The sequence below is a fragment of the Panthera uncia genome, chromosome E3 (genome assembly GCF_023721935.1).
Source record: "Panthera uncia isolate 11264 chromosome E3, Puncia_PCG_1.0, whole genome shotgun sequence".
Taxonomy (NCBI): domain Eukaryota; kingdom Metazoa; phylum Chordata; class Mammalia; order Carnivora; family Felidae; genus Panthera; species Panthera uncia.
This window is the reverse complement of record NC_064815.1, coordinates 30,226,791-30,248,807: the sequence shown is the minus strand read 5'-3', so window position 1 is coordinate 30,248,807 and position 22,017 is coordinate 30,226,791. Positions and strand designations below refer to the sequence as shown.

The following is a 22,017-nucleotide window of genomic DNA, read 5'->3' as shown; positions in this document are numbered from 1 at the left end:
AGAGACGTGACCCCGTCTCGTGGAATGTCCGACCCGAGGCGCAGAGGCTGGGGGGGGGGGGGGGGGGGGGCGGAGGACATCGCCTGCCCCTGCCCGGGGTCGGGGTTCCCGACATTCCTGAAAAAGGAGGCTGCCCCACTCCGGCTCGAGACCCCTCAGGATGACAAACGACAGAGGTCAGTGACAAGTAAACACACGCGGCCTGGGAAGACCAGGGATGGGCGTGGCCCCCAGGGTACTGGCACCTGGAACGCCACCAACTTCTGGAAAGCACCCGGCTGAGTCTCAGAACCAGCACGTCCTCACATCAGACAACTCTAGCAACGGACAGGAGACGCCTGAGGGCACAAGCCTCTTCTGCCCCGCCGTCTTGCTTCCCTGAGTGCCCCTGCCACGGAGACAGAGCACGCGGGGGATCATGGGAGCAGCAGAGGGCCCCTCACTCTCAGGATGACCGGGACAGTCCCCGACCTCACGGAGCCGGGCTGCCCCATCTGCAGAGCAGAAGGTCTGGCCGCCGCCCGTGTAACACTCACCAGGGCGGGCACAGAGTCGGTGAGACGCTATTTTAGACAGGAAACTCAGCTCAGACAGAAGAGTGACTTGAAGTCACAGAGCGAGTAAGTGAAGAGGCCACAGCGTGAGCCCAGCTGATGGGATCTGAGGGCACAAGGTAGGGCTGAGCTCAGCAGGATGCCACACACACTAAAGCAAGCTGCCGTCACTCTGTGTGGGACACCAAGAACACTGGAGGGCTGACACGGCCCTCGCCCACCCCCCGGGGGCCACGAGGCCTCGCAGGAAGCTTCCAGGAAGGGCAGAGTCAAAGAAAACCAGAAAAGCTGACAGCCCCCTGGAAGGAGCCCTCCCACCCGGGACGAGGCCAGGGGACAGCAGACAGCAGAGCTGTGGCTTGGTGTGCGGCTCAGACCTGAAGAGTCAAAGGACAGTCCCGCCACGGAGGAAGGGCCGCGCCGCCCGGCTTCTCACCAGGCTGACCGGGGCCCAGACAGAGGGGCAGCCGGGAGCTACTAACCTGGCAGGGACAGGACTCCGGGTCTCTAGGAGAGACAGCAAACGGAACCGACAGGCAAGGTGTCTGAGGCCAGGAGGGAATTGGGGGCAAACAGCCGACCCTGTGAAGCCGGGGTGTGCCCATGGTGGGAGGAGGGCGGCAGGCGGGAAAGCTTCGTCCCGCTCCCCGGAGGGGCCCCGAGAGCCCCGGGCCCACAGGCGTCGCTGCCCCACGGCACCGTCCGAGCTCTAAACCCAGACCCGACAATGGGAACACCAGAGGACCCAAAGTGGGGGAACGTGCAGAAGAAGCCCCCAAACCCAGAGCGGGGGACGCCACAGAGGTCAGAGAAAGGCCCAAGTGTTTAGCGTTTCAAACTTGAAAGAGCAAAGAACAGAAAGTAAGAGAGAACGGATGCCTGTCAGGACGCTGCGCTTGGTGTGGGACACACATCGCCACCGCCGTTATGACTGTGTCCGGTACGGTCACAAACCCGCCTCCCAACTGAGGAAACTGAGGCAGCCTGAGAGGCAGGGCTGGGCTCCAAGCCCAAGTGCCGATGCCACCCCCACAAAGGGCACCACGACGGGACCTGTGAGACACATGGAGATCAGACACATAAACCAGAGGGAAAGTGCCGACCCCGAAGAGAGGAGCCACTCGCCCAGTGACAGGACCGCAGATGTGACAGCAGCCCTGTGGCTGAGTCACGGGGAGAAACCGGGCAGGGAGTGGCAGGGCAGCCCAGGGCCAAGTGCGCCCCCCTGCTGGCTCCACAATTCCCTGAGCCTGAGGCAGGGAAGGAGATAAGAGAAAAGAAAGGCAGCAGGAAAGTGACGACAAATCCCAGCCTTTCCCTTTTCCCTGGTGGAACGCAGGCCTGGAGGCCAGAAACCAAGGGCCGGGTCAGGAACCTTCTGGTTACTGTGAGCTACGGCGCCATCTGCCGGCGACATCGCAGAAAAGCACCTGGGCCCCCGCTCTGGCAGCAAGGCCGCAAGGGGCCCCGCGGCCCAGGGTCCCGCGCGACTGGAAAGGCCAGCAGGCCACCCATGTGCGGCCCGACTGCCGGAGCCTCCCTGTGCTGGCCCAGACCCACAGCAGGGGCCGCGCCACAGACAAGCGCAGAGGCCACCGGGACACCCGTGCAGAGGCGGGCCAGCACCTCGGCCCTGCCCCCTGCAGCACGGCCAGAGAAAGGCTTCCGGTAGAACCTGGACGTGGGTGCAGCTCTGGCAAGCACAGAAGATTCTTCAGACCTGTGAGCCTCCCTCAGGGCTTGCGGGCTCAGGGTGAAATGCCCACGTGGCTCTGGAGGGCCCACACAGCACCCGGCAAGGCCCTAACCCTTCTCCCCTCTGGACACAACCTCCCATCCTCCCCCTGCTGGGGTCCAGGCCGCACTCCTCACCTGACTCTGAGAGCCTCAGTTTCCCCATCTGTACACCGGGACTAATGGCCCGTATCTCACAGGACTTCCGTGAGGCTTGAGTAAGAGGCAACGATACACAGCGCTGGCACAGCCCCCAGCATCGAGGCAGGGGCCCAGAGCAGAGGCTCCAAGGAGGTTCGCTGGAGACGCGAGGGCTCCAGGCACCGCAGGCCGGAACGGGCCCTTAATTCCCCCGAGGTGGCACTAGGCACGCGGGGGACCCGGCCATGGCCCGGGCCTGTGCCAAGTGCTGGGACGCGGGGGCAGAGAGATGGGTGCGGCCTCCGCCCAGGATGTCCACTTAACCAAGGCCAACCTCAGGTCTGCTCTCGGATGCCGCGCCCCAAGTGTCAGCCGTGCTCGGTGCCCACTGGGGCCATCAGTGAGCCCAGCCCTGTACCCGGCTCGTGGTCCGGGCGCGGAAAACAGAGCACACCGGGCCTCAGACCTCATCAACGGCAGAGGCTGCAAAGAACATAACTGGGAGTGCTACGCCCCCTAAGAAAGGGGCAGGTGGGCGCGGTCCGAGAGGCCAGGGGAGGGATGCCCTTGACCAGGCCACCAGGAGGCGAGCAGGCTGCAGACAGGGACCTCGAGAAAAGAACCGAGAGTGAGAAAGAGAAGCTGAGAGCAGGGACTGGCCTCTTCATGCCAAGAGCACAGCGGCCCGGAGCACTGTGTTGAGAAGGATTCTGAGGATCAGAATGACCAATTACCTTCCTCGGCCAATGACACCCACATGGGGAGGGAGACGTTCAGACGCTCTCTTGTCACAAGTACGGGCTTCTGAACGGCGTGGTGGCCTCAGATGTTCTCAGTTTCTGAGAAGGCTCCCGTGGGTACACGGAAAGCTGGTCCCCGTCTCTGCGGGAAGCTACCCTTCAGCGGGGAGAGAGGCAGAACCCCACAGGGTTCTCCGAGCCTCGGCTTTCGGCAACGGGCGGGAGCGGACGGGCCAGTCCCAGCTCCTCTGGCAGAACACGTCCAGCGGGGAGGTGCCAGCTCCCCGAAGCCAGAGCCCCCGGGAACGCGGTGACCTACAGCAAGTCGGCGAGGGGGACACAGGACTGACAACTCTTCCCCGCGGCCGAAAGGGCAGAGCCGGCCCAGCAGCGTCTCCATCGTGCACCAGAGAAAAGCGGCCTTCGCCTGCACGGACAGCAGGTGCGTGGGGAGAGCGCGGGGCGGGGCAGCCGCACGACCTGCCGCGCACCCCACTTCCCAGACAGCTGCGGTCCCTCCCAAAGCCCACAGCGCCTGGGCCGCACAGCCTGCACCCGACTCAGCCCCCCGAATCCCGGGCACACCAACAGCATTGACTCCATCCCACCCGACGAGCATACTCAGGTGTGGACACGCGATGGCGAGCTGCCCTTGCCGACACGGGCTCCAGAGCCGGAAGACTCCTAAGGCGGAAGGTGAAGGGGAGTCAGTGGTACACAGAGTGAGCTACGGCCAGACCAGAGACCGCGACCCACCCATATAACGGACACAAAACAGAATGAAAAGTAATCGTGTGCAGAGGGGCACCCGGGTGGCTCAGTCGGTGAAGCGTCCGACTTCAGCTCAGGTCATGACCTCACCATTTGTGATTTCGAGCCCCGCGTCGGGCTCTGTGCTGACAGCTCGGAGCCTGGAGCCTGCCTCGGATTCTGTGTCTCCCTCTCTCTCTGCCCCTCCCCTGCTTGCAATCTGTCTCTCTTGCAAAAGTAAACCCTACAAAAAATTAAGAAATGATAACAATCATGTGCAGATTTATCGACATAAAAACCATCTACAATGTGTTACATTTTTAAAAATCAGATGGGGCACCTGGGTGGCTCAGTCGGTTAAAGCGGCCGACTTCGGCTCAGGTCATGATCTCGCGGTCCGTGAGTTCGAGCCCCGTGTCGGGCTCTGTGCTGACAGCTCAGAGCCTGGAGCCTGTTTCAGATTCTGTGTCTCCCTCTCTCTGACCCTCCCCTGTCCATGCTCTGTCTCTCTCTGTCTCAAAAATAAATAAAAACGTTAAAAAAAAAAAAATTTTTTTTTTTAAATAAAAATCAGAGTAGGGGCACCAGGCTGGCTCAGTCCATAGAGCCTGCGAATCTTGATCTTGTGGTTGTGAGTTCGAGCCCCACGCTGGGTGTAGAGAACACTTAAAAATAAAATCAGAAAAAAAAAAAAAAATCAGAGTACACACCATATGATAAGTCCACCCCGGGTCGGCCGGCCGCGATGACCTCTGGTTGGTGGAACCATGGGGAGCTCTCACAGAAAAGCAGCTTGATGCATGGTCCAAATTTTTAGAGGAGTATTAACATATTATTTCCATAACCAGGGAAAGGAAAACCTCAGCTAGGATTTCTCCTGAGCAGTTCAGCAGAAGACTGCAAAGATGGACGTGAAGTCTGTCCGGCAAGGCCACCGGAAATTCTGGAGACCTCCCGGCTGATGGCTGTCTTCGGCATTTTGCTAACATCGGTGGCCTCCTCCCTGTCAGCTCCCCCCGATCCCCGGGACACAAAAGTGGTGGAGGAAGCGACCCTCTCGGCCGTGCTGACCCCAAGCGTCCACACTCAGCTCTCTTTCAGGGACGCCGCGCACTTCCCCACGAGCGGTCTCTAAATGGCCGCTGCCCAAACAACCTGCTCACTCGGGTCAAGTTCTCTCCAGGAAGCATTCCTCCCGACTTGTTCAAATTCTGGGAGCTTATCTAAGTTCTAGCTCCGCCTCCAGGAATGCCACACTCTTGAGCGGAAGACGGGGGCCCTGGTCTGCAGGGCACTGAAGGCGAGGGGGTGCGCGGCTTCTAAAGACGCCCCAGTGCAGGGCGACGGGGGCAGAGCGCTGCCCCTCGAGGAGCAGGAAGTGTTTGAACTCTACTGCCTTCACTCACGACTGTCCCAGTACCTACTGCTTCAAAGTCTAAATGAAGTGCAAAGACACCAAAAATTTAAGAGTTGAGAGATCTTAGCATTGGGGCGCCTGGCTGGCTGAGTCAGTGGAAGGTGCGACTCTTGACCTTAGGGTCATGAGTTTGAGCCCCAAGTTGGGTGTAGAGGTTGCTTAAAAATAAAATTAAGGGGGAGTCTGGGTGGCTCAGTCAGTTAAGCGACTGACTCTTGATTTTGACTCAGGTCACAATCTCACGGCGTTGTAAGTTCAAGCCCCGCATCAGGTTCTGTCTGTGCTTGACAGTGTGGAGTCTGCCTGGGATTCTCTCTCTCCCCCCTCTCTCTGCCCCTTGCTGCACTCTCTCTCTCTCTCTCTCTCTCTCTCAAGATAAATAAATTAAAAAAAAAAAAGAAAGAAAGAAAAAGAAATAGAAAGTCGAATAGAGGTTCCGGGGGAGCTGGGTAAGCGGGTTAGTTTTCACGATCACACGATCACGGGTCACCGTAACAAATTTAATAACAAAGAAAACGTTTGAAATGCTGGGAGAACTACCAAAAATGTGACACAGAGACACGCAGTGAGCAAAAGCTGTCGGATAAATGACACGAACAGACTTGCTTGATGCAGAACTGCCACAAACCTCCCATTTGTAAAACAAAACGAAACACAACACAGGACCGGCGCGCAAAGCACGATAAAGGGAGGTGCGCCTCTACACTTACAAGCGGCCAAGGTGGTAACGTTTATGGTATGTGTATAAAAAAGGCTTCAAGGGGCGCCTGGGGGGCTCAGTGGGTTAAGCGTCCGACTCTTGATTTCGGCCCAGGTCATGGTCTCATGGGTCAGGAGCTGATGACCTTTGCGTCTCCGAGGACTCCAGCACAGAGGGAAAGGTAAGGATTGCCGACTGAGAATTTCTCCTGGCCCTGGCTGCAGAGACGGTGCCCGTCAGCCCGCACGCTGGTTTCCACCTGATAAGCTGTCCTGGGTCAGCCTAAGACGGAGGCGAGTGATCTGATACTGAGCAACTCCGGTCATTAGTCGAGACTTCAATTCGACCCCTCATTCAAACTCCCCAGCACGTGCTGGAAGCTCAGGAATCCCCAAGTCTTCACTCGACAGTCACCGTCCCCACACAGCACAGCACAGCACAGCCCAGCCCGGGGGGACCGGGGATCTGCGGAGCACTGCACGGGGAGTGCTCTGGAGTCTGGAGTGGAGCCAGGGAGGCTGTGCAGCGTGGGGCACTCGACCGAAGGGGAGCCTAGGAGCAGGGCCTCACTCAACTGCTTGGCCAAGCGTTAGGCTAACCCACGCTCACCACTGCCTGCTGGAGGGGCATCGACGCTCACTCGGCCGAAGGTATCGGGCCACCTGCTTAGTTAACGCAACACCCCGGTGCGATCAGCGTTTCCAGGAGGTCTTTGAGCCTCCGGCACACGCAGGACTCAGGTTGGCAAGTGCAGTCCCCGGGGAGGCTCCCCGTGACCGCCACTCAAAGCCCACGTGGCTCTACTTTGCAGACAAACCAGCCGGCTTTGACACCTGGGTTCTCCAGAAGGGGAACAGGACGGGCGGCAAGTGTGAGAGGAAGCTCCGGGTGTAAGAGAGGCAGCGGAGGCGGCCGTTAAACGCGTGGCAGCAACCTGAAGCGACGACGGACACAGCAGGAACCAGGAGGAGGACCCGATACGGTGGGCCCACGGACTCCGGGCACGGCCCAGCCTCTCACCAGCCAACACACCACCACCCAAAGCCAAGGCCGACAGAGAAGTAAGGCGTCTGCGGAGCTGATCACAGACCAGGAGAGAGCCTGGTGATGAACACGTCAGACGACGCTTGCCGGGAACAGACAAGACACAAGCTTGGACAGCAGGAGGGCCCTCCTCACCCAGGAGACCAGGACAAGCCCAAAACCCAACGATATCAAGGGGTGGGGCACGGATGTAGGGCAGGAACTCTCTCACACTCCGCCAGGGGAAGCAGGGCTTGGGAGAATCACTTTGGAGAGCATTTTGCCATTTTCTTTTTTTTAAAAAATTTTTTTAACGTTTATTCATCTTTCAGAGACAGAGAGTGAGTGGGGGAGGGGCAGAGAGAGAGGGAGACACAGAATCCGAAGCAGGCTCCAGGCTCCGAGCCGTCGGCACAGAGCCCGGCGCGGGGCTCGAACTCAAACACGCTGCGAGATCATGACCTGAGCCGAAGTCAGATGCCTGACCGACGGAGCCACCCCGGGTGCCCCGATTTTGGTGTCTGATAGTGTCACATCTGGGAATCTGGTAGCTGCACAGGGACATTCACCGGGATAGAGGAAACACAGGAAAACAGCCCGAACATCCATGGGCAGAACAGAAACACAAGACGTGACAAATCCATTTGAAGGGTTACTGCGCGTAGCGCGTGGCAGGAACGAACTAGCGGCTCATGAACAGCGGCAGACCTCAAATCCGCGGTGGAAAAACACAGGCTGCACAGCCACGTGCCTGTATCAGACATTTATGGACATTACAAACACACAGAAACGAAACCCCATGCTTCTCAGGGGATGTACTTGGGGCTGTACTCCTGGGACTTAGAAACCAAACTCACACCGGCAGGTGCAACAAGTCAAGGGAGCTTTGTTTCTTTCCATCGATGCACGATTATCTTTTATCTCTGTGTTTTAAGACTCTGAAAGTAAATTCCAAAGGGAATGCAGAAAAGGCCAGACCTAAAACGACAAACACTGCGTGGTTCCACTTGGGTGAGGTCGCCAGAGTGGTCAGACTCCAAGACAGGGAGAGGGTGGGAGCCAGGGGCCGGGAGGTTAGTGTTTCTGGAGACAGGGCCTCCGTTTTCGCAAGATGAAAAGTCCGAGGATGGAGGCTGGTGATCACACAACAACGTGGACCCGCTCGGCGCCACCGGACGGGACACTTACAACCAGTTAAAACTGTCATCACTTTTGTTTTGTTTTTTTAAAGAGGGAGAGAGAGAATCTTAAGCAGGGTCCACACTCAGTGGGGAAGCCGACACGGGGCTCAATCCCACAACCCTGGGATCAGGATCATGACCTGAGCCTAAATCAAGAGTTGGACACTCACCCAACTGAGCCACCAGGTGCCCCTTAACTGTTTTTGGTGGGGGGGGTGAGGGGTGGTGGCCCTGGGTGGCTCAGTCGGTTGGGCATCTGATTTTTTTTTTTTAACGTTTATTTATTTTTGAGACAGAGACAGAGCATGAACAGGGGAGAGTCAGAGAGAGAGGGAGACACAGAATCCGAAACAGGCTCCAGGCTCTGAGATGTCAGCACAGAGCCCGACGCGGGGCTTGAACTCACGGACTGTGAGATCATGACCTGAGCCGAAGTCGGATGCTTAACCGACCAAGCCACCCAGGCGCCCCTGGGCATCTGATTTTTGACTTCAGGTCATGATCTCATGGTTTCGTGCGTTCGAGCCCAGCATCTGGCTCCGCAACGGCAGCACGGAGGCTGCCTGGGATTCTCTCTCTCTGTCCCTCCCCGGTTCACCCTGTCTCTGTCTCTCTCAAAATAAATAAACTTTAAAAAAAAAACAGTTGAAACGGTAAACTGTGCTATGTATATACATCTCACGACGAAAAAGAACGCAGGGCCGTATGACCCGAAATCCAACATACATGTTATTAAGCAAAAAAGCAAAGCACATATCAGAAAGCGCACAGGAGAAAACACTGTGTATCTGTACATTTGTGAAAACAGAAAACAGAACGAATCACTGAGAACTGACAAGACCAGGTGTCTAGGGGGGGGGATGGGGTGGTAGCGAGGCGGAGGGAGGGGGCGTGGGGCGGCGCTTCTCCGAGGTCGCCGTCTGATAGAGCCCTGACTCCGAGCGCCACAGCAAGGCTTGGCTTCACGTACGGAAACACGGGACAAATAAAACCTCCAGGACGCGGCGCGAAGGCAAAATGCTACGTGACACAGCGATAAAGGACCCTGACTGCATGACAAACAAGTGACATGAGCACACTGAAGGGGTGGGGTGCAAAGAACAACCCTGAGTAACTCCGGAAAGCAGGGACCGCGGGGGGAGGCCAAGAGCGTGAATACAGATTATCCTCCGGGCTCCAGGCGGTGGGCTGGCGACTCCCAAACTGCCTTAGGTGTGCGCCCGAGGGCGGGTTTGCGGACCAACAAACACCCTGTGGATGGTGACACCCAGACTGTTCAACGACAGGGAGGGAGGTCGTGAGGAAGGAAGAGGAGTCTGCGGGAACGGGAGCCCTGGGCTGCCGGGCTGGACGAGACGCGTCAGCATGAACCTGTCTTTGATGTGGATGCAAACGGGCGACGGGGACACACAAATATGGATGTGTGTAAGGACATACACACATCGGGGCGCCTGAGTGGCTCCGTCAGTTGAGCGTCCAAGTCTTGGTTTCGGCTCAGGTCACGATCTTGCGGTTCAAGACACCAAGCCCAAGTCAGGTTCTGCACTGACAGTGCGAAGCCTGCTTGAGATTCTCTCTCTCTCTCGGCCCCTCCCCCACGTGCACACGGGCATACCCACTCTCTCTCCCAAAATAAATAAATAAACGTTAAAAAAAAGAACACGTAGGGGCGCCTGGGTGGCTCGGTCGGTTAAGCGACCGACTTCGGCTCAGGTCATGATCTCACAGTTCGTGAGTTCGAGCCCCACATCGGGCTCTGTGCCGACAGCTCAGAGCCCGGAACCTGCTTCAGATTCTGTGTCTCCCTCTCTCTCTGCCCCTCCCCTGCTCTCACGTGTGCAGGCTCTCTCTCTCTCCCTCAAGAATAAACATTTAAAAAAATTAAGGTAAAACAAAACAAAACAGAACATACAGACCTCAATTTCCTACTGCGTCCATAAGGGGGCCTGGAGGCGGTGACACCCCAGCAGCAGTGAGCATACCCCACACCCGGCCTTGGTTTCTAATTCCAGCCTCTAATAAAAGGAGCCAGGCTCCATGAGGAAATGGTGGATTCCAGGACTGGGCCTGGAATATCTTGTAGTGACAGAAAAGGAAGGAAAAGGAAGAAAGGAAGGACGAGCTCAGAAAAGGAAGGGGCATGTCGAAGGGGGCACAGGACCCAATCTGAAAGAACACGCCCACGGCCAAATCTGGAACGATCTGTGCAAGCCATGAACAGCGTGAGCATGACAAAACCCCGCTGAATGAAACGAGTATCCACGAGTCCATGCTGAAACAAGTAGATGCCGAGGAAGTAAGTGAATGCGGAGAGGGGACAGGTTCCTTCTCAGAGCACAGCTCCGTTAACAAATGTGGGAGGAACGAAGGAAACAGACAACCATCACAGCCAGACGTCAAAGTAAAGCAACTGTCACTAGAAAGATCCGTCGGTGGATGCCAAGATTAGCGGGCAAAACTCCGACGAGAACCGGGGTATCTGCAGACTCTGTAAGTATCTCCCCACGAGATGCTTCTTCATTCAAAAGGGAATAACGGGCCGAGGGACCCGCAGACACCAATGAGAAGACGTGACAACACCCTGTGTCCCTGGCACACCACGCCGAGGACACAGCGTCACCGTGGGTGACGACGGGCATCCTACCAAACACCTGGCCCGTGGTCTGCACAAAGCGTCAAGGTCATGAGAGACCAGGAGAGACCGAGGTCTGTCACGGGCCGAAGGCTAAGACGACGTGACTACCACTGTGACGAGGGCTCTGAATCAAACCCCGGGACGGGAAAGGACCAGGGCAGGCACTGAGGAAATCCTAAGCGTCACTCCTCATCTGGACGACCGCACCGTGGGGACGTGTGCGCTTGGTGGGGGAGGGGGACGGGAACACTCTGCAGTTCGGCTGCCCGTAACTCGACCGTGGGGCAGCGGGAGCGCCCGGGAGGTGAGGCGCCGCCGCGAAAGGGAGCTGGCCTTCGTTCTCACGCCACCTCCGCGGGCGCCCTCTCGACCCAGGAAGCGGCCGCCTCTGCGCCAAGCCCTCGGGAGGAGCCGCGTCCCACCGGCGCGCCCCCACCCCACCCCCGCGCCCACTCACCTCCGGAGCAGGGACTGCTGCAGGCTCTTGCAGGTGGCCAGGGACTCCCCGGTGAACATGTGACACACGACGACGTGCAGGCAGCGCGCCATGAAGGCCAGCACGGCCTCGGGCTGGAGGGTGCCGCTGCGGGACACCAGGCAGAGGCGCTGCAGCGCGGAGCACTGGCTCAGCGCCTGGAAGAACTGGGCGTTGGCGCTGAAGTAGGGCTGCTCCAGCCTGCGGGGAGAGAGGGCGGGGTGAGACCACGCTGCTGCCGGACCCCCCCACCCCCGCCCCGCGCAGGGGTGGGGGGAGGGGGAGCCTCTCGCGAAGGGGGGCCAAGCGGGTCTCTGGGAGCCAGACCCAGACCAGCTGTCCCCACGCCTGTCTACGCCACAGTCCCCCGGGGCATCGGGAGGAGACACAGACCCCAGGGCCTTCCCAGCCGATCCCGAGTTGGGGGCGGACCCTGGAGGCCTGACCCGACGGGCGAGCCACCGTACAGACCCCAGCCGGCCACTGCCCGGAGCCTGGCGACCCGCACGCTGGCTGGGCTGGCCGCTCGGCACCCCACCCACCTCAAACGCTGACCTGTCGGGCAGGGGGCGGGGAGCCGCGCTTACGTGGGATCCCAGCCACACACTGCTGCCCGCGCCTGTGACACACAATGACAGGCTGAGGGCAGTGGAGGGGATCTGGAGGCTGGGGCCACTCCGGCCACGGAAGGGAAGGCGACAGATCCCTAGTCCTTCCGCCACGGAAGGAGAGGCGACACCGGGCAGATCCCTAGTCCTCCTGCCACGGAAGTGGGGGGGGACACCGGGCAGGTCCCCCCGTAGATAGGGGCTGAAGGCAAAGAAGAGCCAATCTACAAAACCGGGGCCTCGGCCACGGACAACCACAAAAGATGGGAGGTGCACCAGGTCCCACCTGCTTTAGAAAGACGGACGAGGGGCACCTGGGTGGCTCAGTCGGTTGAGCGTCCGACTTCAGCTCAGGTCACGATCTCACGGTCCGTGAGTTCGAGCCCCGCGTCGGGCTCTGGGCCGATGGCTCGGAGCCTGGAGCCTGCTTCCGATTCTGTGTCTCCCTCTCTCTCTGCCCCTCCCCCGTTCATGCTCTCTCTCTGTCTCAAAAATAAATAAACACTAAAAAGAAAATTAAAAAAAAAAAAAAAAGAAAGAAAGACGGATGAAAAGAGGGGTGCCCAAGTGGCTCCGTCAGTTGAGCACCCAACTCTTAATTCCGGCTCAGGCAGTGATCTCGCAGTTTGCGAGTTCGAGTCCCACACTGGGCTCTGCGCTCAGTGCACTGAGCGCAGAGCCCACTTGAGATTCTCATTCTCTCTCTCTCTTTCAAAACAAATAAAATTTATTTTTTTTTTAATTTTTTTTTTCAACGTTTTTTTTTTTATTTATTTTTGGGACAGAGAGAGACAGAGTATGAATGGGTGAGGGGCAGAGAGAGAGGGAGACACAGAATCGGAAGCAGGCTCCAGGCTCCGAGCCATCGGCCCAGAGCCCGACGCGGGGCTCGAACTCACGGACCGTGAGATCGTGACCTGGCTGAAGTCGGACGCTTAACCGACTGCGCCACCCAGGCGCCCCAAAACAAATAAAATTTAAAAGAAGTAGGGGCGCCTGGGTGGCTCAGTCAGCTAAGTGTCCGACTTCGGCTCAGGTCGTGATCTCATGGTTCGTGGGTTCAAGCACCGTGTCGGGCCCTGTGCTGCCAGCTCGGAGCCTGAAGCCTGCTTCCGATTGTTTCTCCCTCTCTCTCTGCCCCTCCCCCGCTCATGCTCTATCTCTTTCTCAAAAAATAAACATTAAAAAAAATTTTTTAATAAAAACAAACATTAGGAAGGAAGTGAAGAGAAAGGAAAAGAAAGGAAAGGAAAGGAAAGGGAAAAGGAAAAGGAAAAGGAAAAGGAAAAGGAAAAGGAAAAGGAAAAGGAAAGACACGAAGAGATGGGAGAGCCACAGTGGCTGTCGGACAGGGCCTTGGCACAGGCAGGAAGGAGTGCTGGAGCCTCCAGCCACAGGGATGAGAACAGGAAAGTGGTGTGGAGGACAATGTTCCAGAGCCTTCCAGACCCTTCTGCGCACCAGCCGGAAAGCCTAGAGGGCAGACAGAGCGATGTAGTGGGGACACACGGTTGGAGGTGCTGAGGACAATGGACAGGGCAGTTCAGCACCAGCTGGAAACACGGCTGCGGAACCAGCAGATGCCCAGATGTGCGGCAGGACGCCAGGCCGCAGGCCAAGGGAGCCCTCTGGAATGCGAGTCGGAGGAAGAGCAGAGGGCCGGGGGGAAGCTAACAGGATTGCGGGGGCCGCCAGGAGGAGGGCCGAGAGCCAGGAGAATGGGAAGAGAGGAGCTGGTGGGAGCTGTGTCCCCCCCCGACAGACAGGTGGCTGTCCTAGCCCCTGGCGCCCGTGAACGCACCTTACTTGGAAACAGGGTCTTTGCAGGGGGGACTTCGTTAGGATGAGGTTGTGCTAGACTGGGGGCGCTGTAATCCAGTGGCCAGTTCCTTACAAGAAGGCCATGCAGAGGCACAGCAACGCAGGGACACCCAGGGAGAGTGCCATGTGACTGCAGGCAGGGACTGGAGTGACACGGCCACAAGCCAAGGACTGCCAAGCACTGCCAGCGACCGCCTCTAGAAGCCAGGGGACATGCCTGGCACAGGGGCTCCATCAGAGCCTCTAGGAGGAACCAGCCCTGCTGACACCTACAGCTCGAACCTCCGGCTCTCAGAACTGGACGTGAATCCAGGGCGCTCGGGTGGCTCAGTCGGTTGGGCGTCCGACTGGCTCAGGTCATGATCTCACGGTTCGTGGGTTCGAGCCCCACGTCAGGCTCTGTGCTGACAGCTCAGAGCCTGGCGCCTGCTTCGGATTCTGTGCCTCCCTCTCTCTCTGCCCCTCTCCTGCTCATACTCTATCTCTCTCTCAAAAATAAACATTTTTTTAAAAATTAAAAAAAAAAAAAAACCTGTGCGTGAATCCGTTTGTGCTGTGGCGGTTTGTGAGGGGAGCCCCAGGACCCTAACGCAGAGGCCGAGCAGACTCACAGATACCTCCCTGGTCAGTTACACACACGCCCAAGACAACCACGTGAGCAGAGACCAACGTGTGTCCCCCTGTGTAAGACCTTCCCAGAGAAAAACGTAAGGATTATCCCTGGAGAGCAGAGCTCGGCTCCAGAAACTTCCTTATGTCACTGCCTTCAGCAGGACTCCGTCCATCTTAGACACACACAGTCATCACTTGATGCTTTTATTTTTTTCCACTTGATGCCCTTAAAAAGCTTGCTCAGAGCCTCTGTCCCCCTCTTTCTGCCCCCCCCAAAAATAAATAAACATTTAAAATAGGGGCGCCTGGGTGGCTCAGCCAGTTAAGCGTCCAACTTCGGCTCAGGTCATGATCTCACAGTCCATGAGTTTAAGCCCCGCATCGGGCTGTGTGCTGACAGCTCAGAGCCTGCAGCCTGCTTCAGATTCTGTCTCCCTCTCTCTTCTGCCATTGTGCCACTCACGCTCTGTCTCTCAAAAATAAATAAACATCAAAAAAAATTTTTTTAATTAAATAAATAAACAGCTTGCTCTGAGGGGCAGGGGAGTAAAAAAGAACAAAAAGCAGCTCGCTCCGGCTGCCGTGGGGGGTGTCGCCGGTCACCTGGCCAGAGCGGCTCCAAGGCTGTGGCAGCACACGGGGAAGAAGCTCGTGGAGGCGCCGGCCCGAGCAGCAGGGCAGTGGCCGTGGCCAGCGGGGGGCCTGGATGGATGATGCGGATCTGGGCCCGTGCGTGGGGAACCGCAGCCCACGGAGGGCCCGGCAGACAGCGGAGGCCCACAGGCAGCTGAAACCCGCTGCCTCCCGAACGCGGGGAGGGGGGTAAAGGGGCAGAGGACAAGATTTGTCAGGAAGGTGCTTCCCCGCCCCTACCAGGCTTCATCGGTCTTTGGGTCGCCTCCGTCTGAACCGGATGACTGACAACAGGACACTGTACAAGGGCGGCCACCAGGCAGCAGGCAAGGTCCTTTCTCCGGGAGCCTCCAAGGCCACCGAGGGACTCGAGACAGATGGCGGGAGAGACTCGGCCGGCCCCCGCGGGCAGCCAGGCCCCAGAGACCAAGTGCAGGACCGCGCCCGGCGGGGCTGCAGCCTCCACTGAGAGGACACTGCTGTGCATGCGCTGGGTGCCACTGTCCCTCTCCCTAGGACCCCCTAAGTGTCCCCAAGGCCGGCCACGCTAATCCACCTAGCAGCTCGTCCCAGGGCCCGGGCGCCGTGCAAAAACTCCTCGCAGAAACCCCAGGTCAGACCCGGGAGAGTCTGTCTCTCTTGAGTCATGGCCCAGTGGCTGCGGGCAAGACCTCCATCCCTATGCAGGATCCACAGAGACCTCCCAGCCAGGTTGGTGACCTCCTGGGACACTGCCGACAAGGTGGTAAGCAGTCGTGGATGCTCATAAAAGGAGATGTTTCCAGGATGAGCAAGAAATGCCCACCCCCATCCCAACAAGACAGAGTGTCCCTGTCCAAGCCCCCAGGTGGAGGGAGACCCGAAATGCTCTGAATGCAACACCTTCAGAACGGCTGATCCAACCAGGACTGGGTGTAGGGCAGTGGATGGGCGCTCCCCAGTTCTCAAAGCCTAAAAAGACCCAATTGGTCATGCACTAGGTCCCCATCACCCCGACACCTGGGGACACTACCAAGTTCCAGGACAAAAGGAGAGAGGTTTTCAAAAAGGGGTCTTTGAGGAAAAAAAGAGCAATCCCGGCTATCTACAGCAGCCACCCGACAGAATATCCCCCAACAATGGAATGTTCTAACCTGAGCTGTGCAGTAGGGGAGCCACCACTCACTGAAATGTGGTTCATGAGACAGGTTTTTAATTTTATTTTATATTTATGGGTGCCTGGAGAGCTCAGTCGGTTAAGCATCCGACTTCGGCTCAGGTCATGATCTCACCGATGGGGGGTTCGAGCCCCAGGTGGGGCTCTGCTCACAGCAAAGAGCCTGGTTGGGATTCCCTGTCTCCCTCTCTCTGACCTTCCCCCACTCTCAAAAATAAACACTGGGGTGCCTGAGTGGCTCAATCAGTTAAGTGTCTGACTTCGGCTCAGGTCATGATCTCACGGCTTGTGGGTTCGAGCCCCGTGTCGGGCTCTGTCCTGACAGCTCAGAGCCTGGATGGAGCCTGCTTAGGATTCTGTGTCTCCCTTTCTCTCTCCTCCTGCCCCGCTGGCACGTTGACTCTCTCTCTCTCTCTCTCAAAAATGAATAAACATCTTCTTTTATTTACTTATTTTTTTTTGAGAGAGAGAAAAGAGAGAGAGTGCATGCACAAGAGGGGGAGGGGCAGAGAGAGTGAGAGAGACAGGATCCGAAACAGACTCCAGGCTCCAAGCTGTCAGCACAGAGCCCGACATGGGGCTCGAACCCACAAACCGTGACATCATGACCTGAGCCGAAGTCAGATGCTCAACCGACTGAGCCCCCAGGTGCCCCGAGCTTCTGACTCTTGATCTCCAGGTCACAAGTTTGAGCCCCACATTGGGGGTGGAGATTACTTTAAAAAAACAAAAAAATGCATACGAGTAGAAATGCTACTAAGCTCCTGACACACTAACATTGTGGGGAGGACAGTGGGTCCTTCTAGAGTACGATCACAAGAAGTCTCACGTTCACTCCCCCATCAACAGTGGAGACTCAGGACGTGTGAGGGAAGAGAAGAGCGGCACTCAGTGTGTGGCAGGAGGGAGCCCCTGGCAGGGCTGTTCTGGGCTCCAATGCTAGAGAAAGGATCCCCCGGGGCAGCCACAGCCATCAGAGATCCGATGCCAGCAGGTGCCCCTTGGCAGAGATGTGAACACGGGCCTCCCCCCACCCCCAGACCCACTGAACGAATTTCATCGGTAAGGAAAGGACTCCAAGAGCCGTGAGCAGAGAGCAGTGCCTCTCCGAGAAGCAATGGTGGCTGTGTGCAGTCCTCATTTACCCAAAGGAAGGCCAAAGTAACAGCCAAAGTCATGCAGGGCCCAGACGGAAAGCGAATGTCATCCCGGTTATAAGCGTGAATTTTCTGAAAAGTTGACTTTTCTTGAAAAAAAAGTCTAAATATACTATTTCATTCTATCTTTCAAAGGCAAATTACTCTCTTTTTTAAATATTTAAAATTTTTTTCTTTTCAATTTGAGAGAGAGAGGGAGAGAGATGGAGGGAGAGAGAGGAAGTGTGTGCACACGCAAGCAGGGGAGAGGGACAGAGAGAGAGAGAGAGAGAGAGAGAGAGAGAATCTGAAGCAGGCTCCACACTCAGCTTGGAGCCTGACTCAGGGCTCAATCCCACGACCCTGGGATCATGACCTGAGTCGAAGTGGAGAGTAGGACGCTCAACCGACTGAGCCACCCAAGCGCCCCTATTCTTCTTTTTTTTTAATGTTTATTTGTTTTTGAAAGATACAATGCAAGCAGGGGAGGGGTGGAGAGAGAGGGAGACGGGGGATCCCAAATGGGCTCTGAGCTGTCAGCACAGGGCCCGACGCAGGAGTCGAACCCACAAACCATGAAATCATGCCCTGAGCCAAAGTTGGTTGTTCAACCGGCTGAGCCACCCAGGCACCCCAAAGGCACCCCTACTCTTTTAAAAGTCCTAAGGTAAGCATCCCTTTGCAGACCTGAAAGTGGGAAAACGGGAGGGGCTGAAGTCCAGAACCCTGACCGCGGTCTCTGGCTCGTCCCTGAGGAAGAACAGGCCTGTGGCGCTCTGGCCACTAGGTGGCGCTGTGGGTCCATGCTACCCACCGGAGACGTAGCGGATCTGGGTTTCAAACCAAGTAAACAAGAGTGTGTTCACACAGCCTTTTAAACAGTTTTCAACCAGCCGGCCACTTCCGGGCTCTCCCACTCCGAAGGAAGCCACCCGTGACAGGTGTTTGGGATGGGGGCAGGCCTGTCCACTCCACCAGCTGCCTGGACAAGGGGGGGTGGCCCGTCCAAACCTCCCCCCGGCTCCCCGCACAGCCTGGTGGCAGAAATGGCCGGGTGTCGGTGGCTGCCAGTGCCTGCCCTCTGGTCAGAGGGTGAGGAAAACGATCCACCGGAATCACTTTTGCCTCGGGAGGCAGTCGTCCCCCTCAGCCACGCCTCAACCTTCCACTCAGCTCAGGGAGGATCTGGCCTCCAAAGCCCACTCCCCGAAAGGCAGCCTGGTCTCCTGAAGGTTCTGTGGGCACAGGAAGGCGCTCGGGGAGCGTCCCCTATCAGCCCACCCACCTCCGGAGGGCCCGGGCCTCGAGGGCGGTCCTGGGACGACCTCCAGGGCCTGGCTCCAAACCAGCCCTCTCACTTCCGCCCAGACGCCGCCCTGGTTCTGAGGTCGCGAGCAGCCCGGGGTGACTCAGGGTGATGCCTTCCCCTCCCTCCCCCAGGAGGCAGGGCTTCATCAGCCCTGGGAAAGAAGGCGCCCTGCTCTGTGCGGCGTGGGCTCCTCTCCCTGCCGAGGTGCGTGCGAAACGCGAGGCGCTGTCAGCACGACGTGTTCCCGCACCACCTCCCCGCGGGAGGGGTCCTGGCTGCGTGGAGGCCGCGCCCCGCCAGGAGTCCTGATGGGCCTCGCTGATGGGCACAGCGGTGGCGGCACCGGCCACCTCAGGGACGTTCTGCCGGGAAGTGCGGGAGCTGCCCGGGGAGATGTAGCGTGCCGGTGTCTCCGGAGCACGGGACGCCATCTCCTTTCTGCAGCTCCTGCCCACGGCAGGCGGGCAAGTGCCACCTGCTCCTGTCCCTCAGCCTCCCTGGGCTCGGCTTGCCGCAGAAGGCGAGAATCCAGGGGAACGGGGCCATTTGGCTGCGTTTTAGAAACTGGTGTTTGTTCTGAACAGGCAGTACCCAGCTCTGATCGGACACGGTTCTCGGCAGCCAGCGTGCACAGAGAGTCCATTATGAGCGGCGGTCAAGTTCCCGGGCCGACCTACAAAACCCATCTAGCCCGGGCCCCACAGGCCTCCCCAGACACCGAACTCCCGCACAGCCTTGCTCCTGGGGAGGACCTGAGCCACAAGGGTCACGTTCCAGCTGCAGAAGCCACTCAGGACCACTAAATGCTGCCGTGTTACCCCGCTCAACGCTCAACAGGCCCTGTGAGGCAGGAAGTGCCACAGACCAGCTGTGTGGCTCAAGCAAGCTCCTTAATCCTCTGGGCCTCACTTTCCTCATCTGCAAAAGGGGACAATAATAGCTCCACTCCCGGGGTCGTTCAAAATGTCAAAGGAGTCAACACCTATGAGTGCGGGAAAAAACAGCTGGCAGCCGTCACAAGTACACCAACAGGATCCAACAGCAGTCACTTCCTACAGTCCCTTCCTCTAGCTTCTGGAACACCTTCCCCCTCCATCTGCCGGCTCCCTGCCTCCCTGCCGGCTCCTGCTCAGTCGGCTTTGCTGATTCTTCCACCTCCTGACTGGGTGACCCCGGGCCCGGTCTGTGGTCTGCTTAGTTCCACGTGCTGGCTGGAGTCCACCGCCTCTCAAACTCTGGGACACACGTGCACAGCTGTGCCCCACAGCCTCCCCATCGCAGATGATGACGACCGCATCAGCCCAAATGCTCGGGCCAAAAGCGTCAGCATCGTCTGGACCCATCCTTGAGCCCTCCCACCCGCCCCACGTATCTGATCAATTAGCAAATTCTTGGGTCTCTCCCCGAATGTCTGACACGGCCTCCCCGACAGTGACAGCGCCCCTGCTCCTGCCCTGGCCCCAGTCTGTTTCAGTACAGCGGTGTGACCTGCCCTTCCGCTCCCCTCCAGTCACACGGGCTCCTGGCTGCTCCCGAAACACCCGACACACCCCATCTCGGGACCCTGGCATTAACTCGGCTCTGTCCAACAAAACCTTGTGTGCAGATGGGAACAATCTCCATGTGTGTTCTGTCCAACATGGAAGCCACCAGCACGTGCGGTTCCCGACCGGCTGAAATGTGGCTAATACCGCTGAGGAACTGTACGCTTGATTTGACTCCATTTTTACTCATTTAAAAGTAAGCGCCCGTCTGGCTCAGTCGGTTAAGCGTCCGACTTCGGCTCAGGTCATGATCTCATGGCTCGGGGGTTCGAGCCCCGCGTCGGGCTCTGTGCTGACAGCTCAGAGCCTGGAGCCTGCTTCGGATTCTGTGTCTCCCTCTCTCTCTGCCCCTCCCCTACTCATGCCTGCTCTCTCTCTCTTTCTCTCAAAAATAAATAAACATTAAAAAAAATTTTTTTTAAAGAAAGAATTATCGTGGGTATTACAGGTGCTAACCCTGTTCTGTAGGCCCTCCAGGTACAAACTGCTTTGCTCTCACCAGCCCCACTTTACAGGTGGAGGATCTAGGAGCAGGGTGAGGCAGGCAGAGCCAGTCCGAAGGGGGCCTGTGTTAGGCGTCCAGCAGCCCAGGGAGCCGGCAGCACCTGCCATGTCCAGGTAGCCCCACAGGCAGCAGACATGTAACGCTGTGGACGTGAGGCAGGCATCTGGGGCAGAGATTCTGACTACTTTGACTTATTAAATTAGGTGCTGTATTTTACTTAATTTCATTTTCATCGACTTCCGTTTTTATCAAACACTCCCGGACGATGACCAAACACTCCCCAACAGCACGGCCAGAAAAGGCACAAGGTTTAATGGGTTGGCAAGAAAGAAAAAAGAAAAAAAACCAAACAAACAAAACCCCGATCGCAAAGAGGAGAGATCCAGAAATACCTTGACTCAGAATTTAGTGAAATTAGAACTCAGGTGTTCACCCGCCCCCAATTTTGGGGAATGTTCAATTCCTCCTAATCTCAAGACTCCCAACAGGTTAACAGGGTTGCAGACCCGGGGAGTTTTCTGTTTGCTAAATATATACCAGGACCCATCTGCAGCTTTGAGCGAAATGTGGCCCGCTGACCGCACGCTGATCACCGCTCCTTCCGGAAAGGCCAGCGATGTGACGGCAAAGGCCCAAGAAGAAGCAAGGTGGGACAAGGCACTGGACAGAGAAGGACCAGTGGAGGAGGGAGCAGATTCCTGCTGCTGCAGATACAGAGGCAAGAAGACAGGCATCCAAGCCTCTGACGTCAGAGAGGCCCGTCCCATGAAGACGGTGGTGGAGGGGGCCGCCCGCTGCAGCCGGGGCCCCTCCTCCGTCCCCGGCGGCTGATGCCACACCCCAACCCGGCAGGAGAGGCGCCCAAGCCACAGAAATTAACAGAGAGGATGGAATTTGGGCCACAAGGCAGAGGTGGGCAGGAAGGGGGACGTCGGGGGGGGGGGGGGGCAGGAAGTAAAGAGCAGGCCTGCGGTCCTCACTCCTCCAACCTACCCGGGCACTCCGCACCTGCGGCAGGACAGAGGGTCCCAAAGGTCCCTGCAATGGGAACAGCAACGCTGCCCAGCGAGCGTCCTTAACCGTTTCGTGACGCCTTGTATCACCCCTGGGCAAGGCCGAACGTGGCTGGGGAGGCCGCGGCCAGAGCCAGGCACACACTGCACCTCGAAGTTCCCGGGAGGTTAACTTTGACTCAGGTCTAAACCAGGGGGTTCTAACAACACAGCATTGCGATTCTCGAAGCGAGGGTAACTGGAACGCACGGGACACGGCATGAACAACTGCCCCCTCCCCAAATACGGGGTTCCGTGGACACTCGGGCTAACGACCGAAGCCGCACATCC

At 57.8% G+C, this 22,017-nt stretch overlaps 1 protein-coding gene across 4 annotated transcripts in view; it reads right to left on the bottom strand.

The window, feature by feature from the left end:
- Positions 1-22,017, bottom strand: part of FBXL18 (F-box and leucine rich repeat protein 18) — a 59,115-nt gene that overhangs the window by 24,129 nt on the left and 12,969 nt on the right. For 3 of the 4 annotated variants that reach the window (XM_049638970.1, XM_049638971.1, XM_049638969.1), the window contains exon 4: positions 11,333-11,551. In XM_049638970.1, coding sequence (XP_049494927.1) covers positions 11,333-11,551 — 219 coding nt within the window. Of the gene's footprint in view, positions 1-4,462; positions 4,938-11,330; positions 11,552-22,017 lie in introns of those variants that run through there. The other variant, XM_049638972.1, reaches the window with a different exon arrangement.